This window comes from Lynx rufus, unplaced genomic scaffold, assembly GCF_022079265.1.
Source record: "Lynx rufus isolate CCGP_SWC_20201006 ecotype Redwood Valley unplaced genomic scaffold, mLynRuf1.p SCAF_6, whole genome shotgun sequence".
Taxonomy (NCBI): Eukaryota; Metazoa; Chordata; class Mammalia; order Carnivora; family Felidae; genus Lynx; species Lynx rufus.
In genome coordinates this window covers 145117288-145121163 of record NW_025814878.1, presented here as the reverse complement: position 1 = coordinate 145121163, position 3876 = coordinate 145117288, and the positions used below count along the sequence as shown (strand labels likewise).

Below are 3876 nucleotides of genomic sequence, written 5' to 3'. Positions count from 1 at the left end.
TTTTTAAATGTTTATTTATTTTTGAGAGAAAGAGAGAGTGTGTGAGCAGAGTAGGGGCAAAGACAGAGGAAGACACAGAATCTGAAGCAAGCTCCAGGCTCTGAGCTGTCATCCAGAGCCTGATGCAGGGCTTGAACTCAAGAACTGCGAGATCATGACCTGAGCCAAAGTTGAAGCTTAACCAACTGACCCACCCAGGCACCCCCATTATTTTTTAGTAGAAGTTTTCTGGATGTTATTATTGGCTTCAGCAGTAAGAAGTTGTATTTTCATATTCAGTGATAGCACACTTTGGAGGACTAGTGACAATCTGTTCAATTGTTAAAAATTTGGGCGGTTCTAATATCCTCATGCATGTCTACAGGAGCTCTACCTGTCTCACACTACTGAGTAAGGCTGAGCTCATTATTCCTTAGAATAGAAACTAATGTCTTCAATTACTTTTCACCAAACTGAATGTACCTGTTATTTGTTACTATATAAATCACAGATATTTTCCACTTGTCTGCCACCTTCTCTTCTCCCATTTAGGTAACTTCAAAAACACCAGCGTATGTTTTAATGTAAAAAAAAAAAAAGTGCTAACTAATACCTTTAAGTGATTTTACACTGTTATTCATAGTATGATAATTGTTCTTTTGTTCAACAATTATGTATCAATATGTGAGAAAGGTAAATGGTAGATAGATACAGATAGACACATAGATACACAGATATTGGATAGATAGGTATTGGGGGAATGTTTTAGGCAGCATGGAGAGCTATCAAGCACTCTTTCTTAAAGATTGCAAAATATCTGTTAAACTTTTACCTACATGGCACATTATAATTTCTCCTTATAACAACTGTACTAATATTTATAGAGATGTGCTATGCTCTAAGCAGATTTATGACTAAGTTAATCTTGACCCCCAGCAGTTTTGTTTTTCTTATTTTCACAATAAGAAATCTGAGCCCAGAAGTGCTTGGTAAATTGTCTGGGAGAAAATTCCTAAGGAACTTGCACAGACATGAAGAATAACTCTTCCTATGCTTTTAGGCTCTGGGATACACTGGCCATCTGCAGATACCCCTTTCATGACATATGATATCAAACAAACAAAAAAAAAAGATATGTTCAGAGTAACCCTCTTTAAGCAAGAAACATTCAGAGCTGGACAAAAGAATGAGCAGGATTACAAAACAAGTAGTAATCCAGAAAAGAAGGGGAAGTGTTCCAAGGGCTTCTGATGGGAATGAGTTTAACATGTCGAACTGGGAGGAAGCCAGGAGTCCATGTGTGTAAAGTGACTTCTGAGATGAGAATGAGGCCTTGTGCAGGTCCATCCAGGAATCTTAAAGGACTGGAGTATTTCTTCAATGTAACAGAAAGGGGCCCGCAAATTAAAAAGCACATGGATGATGTGATTGATTTTATTGAATCTTGTGACAATGTACACAACAACAAAAAAGACTGGATGAAAGGAGTGAAGACAGCAGCCAGAATCTAGAAAAGAGACAATGGGGGCATCTGGGTGGCTCAGTTGGTTAGGCATCCAACATGGACTCAGATCATGATCTCAGGGTTCGTGGTTTCAAGCCCCATGTCTGGCTCTGTGCTGACAGCTCAGAGCCTGGAGCCTGCTTCGGATACTGTCTCTTCCTCTCTCTCTCTCTCTCTCTCTCTCTCTGCCCCTCCCCACTTGCTCACTCTCTCTCTCTCTCTCTCAAAACTAAATAAACATTTTAAAAAATGTTAAGAAAAGCGACAATAATGGTTTAGAATACCATAGTGATTGTGGAAGCTTCTTAAAAGTGAGAGGATACTTAAAATACAACTTGCATTAAAATTTACCATTTCAGTGATAAGTTAGGTATTGGGATGAGAGACATAAAGGTGCCAAGGATAAAAGGCCATGTCTCCTACGTGAGAAACAGGTACACCAACGGTACTACTCACTAAGATATGAAAGAAGAGGAACACTCTTTTCCTCATTCTGACATTAGCAAAATAATTACATTTTATAGGCAAATTTTCTGACCAAAAAAATCATGTGTTCACTATATCAAGCAAACAAGATGGGTAGAGAATCAGAGGGTCACATCACTTTAGAACCAGATCCTTTTCAAACTTGCAAATTTACATGTGACAAATTTCACCAAACTCTCCAAGGTCACCTAGATAAAAATATAATATTAAACCCAACACCATAAAAGTATCTACAACAAATTCCAGATTACTTGGCTATAATATTTACTTTGACCCATTATTTTTTAATAATTAACATAAATTCTTTCTCTTGTTTTAGTTCTGCATTTAGTTAAATTATGTGGTCTCTACTGATCAATTTCTCCTTCTCCTTCTTCTTCCTTATTCCTCCTCCTGTTCCACATCATCATCCTCCTTTTCCTCCTTCTGCTTTTCTCACTCTGGGATTTGGACATTGAAGGACTATGGGGCAAAACAATTACACTTCTCTGCACGGTTTTATTCTGCTTGGTTTCTCAGACCATCCCAAACTGGAGATGGTCCTATCAGGAGTTGTCACTCTCTTCTACTTCATTATGTGGGTGGGTAACACAGCCATCATCCTTGCATCTCTCCTGGATTCCCATCTCCACACACCGATGTATTTTTTCCTCAGGAACTTATCTTTCCTGGATCTATGTTTCACAACCAGCATCATCCCTCAGATGCTCGTTAACTTGTGGGGACCTGACAAGACCATCAGCTATGTGGGCTGTGTCACTCAACTCTATGTTTATATGTGGTTGGGTTCCACTGAGTGTCTCCTCCTCGCTGTTATGTCCTATGATCGTTTCACAGCTATTTGTAAGCCCCTGCATTATTTGGTAATCATGAATCCACATCTCTGTCTCAAGATGATAATCACAGTCTGGAGCATTAGTTTGGCTGTTTCTGTATTATTATGTACACTCACCCTGAATTTGCCTCGATGTGGAAACAACCTTCTGGACCATTTCTTGTGTGAGTTGCCAGCTATGGTCAAGATAGCATGTATAGACACCACAACAGTTGAAATATCTGTTTTTGCTTTGGGCATTGTCATTGTCCTTACCCCACTCGGCCTTATTCTTATATCCTATGGCTACATCGCCAAAGCTGTGCTGAGAATAAAGTCAAAAGAAGGCCAACAAAAAGCAATTAATACCTGTGGATCTCATCTCACTGTCGTGTCCATCTTCTATGGAACTATTATCTACATGTACCTGCAACCAGGTAACAGTAACTCCAAAGACCAGGGAAAGTTCCTCACCCTCTTTTACACGATCGTCACTCCAAGTCTTAATCCACTCATTTATACCCTGCGGAACAAGGACATGAAGAATGCATTGAGGAAGCTGGTGAGAGTCGACTGTGAATCTACAAAATCGAAGAGGAACCAGAAATCATAGAATTGTATTACCCTGGATAAGGCAATGAAATACATTTTATAATTCTCTTTATTTGCTTCATTCAAGTACAATTAACACACAGTGTTATATTAGTTTTAGGTATACAATGTGATTCAACAAGTCTATATATTTATCAATGCTCATCACGTGTAATCTTTTTAATCCCCTTTATCTATTTCACCCATCTCCTCACTCACTTCCTGTCTAGAAATTACTAATTCCCTATATTTAAGAGTCTGTTTTTTAATCTCTTTCTTTTGTTTGTTCATTTGCTTTGATGCCTAAATTCAACATATGGGTGAAATCATATGGTATTTTTCTTTCTCCAACTTATTTCACTTAGCATTACATGCCCTAGCTCCAACCATGTTATTGCAAGTGGCAAGATTTTGTTCTTTTTATGGCTGATAAATATTCTATTCTGTTTGTTCTATCTTCTTTATCCATTCATCAATTGATGGGCACTTGGGTTGCTTCCAT

General features: G+C 38.3%; 1 protein-coding gene across 1 annotated transcript; it reads left to right on the top strand.

Annotated features, from left to right (window-relative positions):
* Positions 1 to 2433: 2433 nt before the first annotated feature.
* LOC124529024 (olfactory receptor 2W1-like) lies at positions 2434 to 3396 on the top strand. Its single transcript, XM_047102921.1, has one exon. It carries the CDS (start codon positions 2434 to 2436, stop codon positions 3394 to 3396), a length of 963 nt encoding a protein of 320 aa, XP_046958877.1.
* The last annotated feature ends 480 nt before the right edge of the window (positions 3397 to 3876 follow it).

Bases quoted from the DNA above. Each gene is read 5' to 3' on its own strand.
- LOC124529024 (XM_047102921.1), top strand. From the start codon at position 2,434: ATGGGGCAAAACAATTACACTTCTCTGCACGGTTTTATTCTGCTTGGT.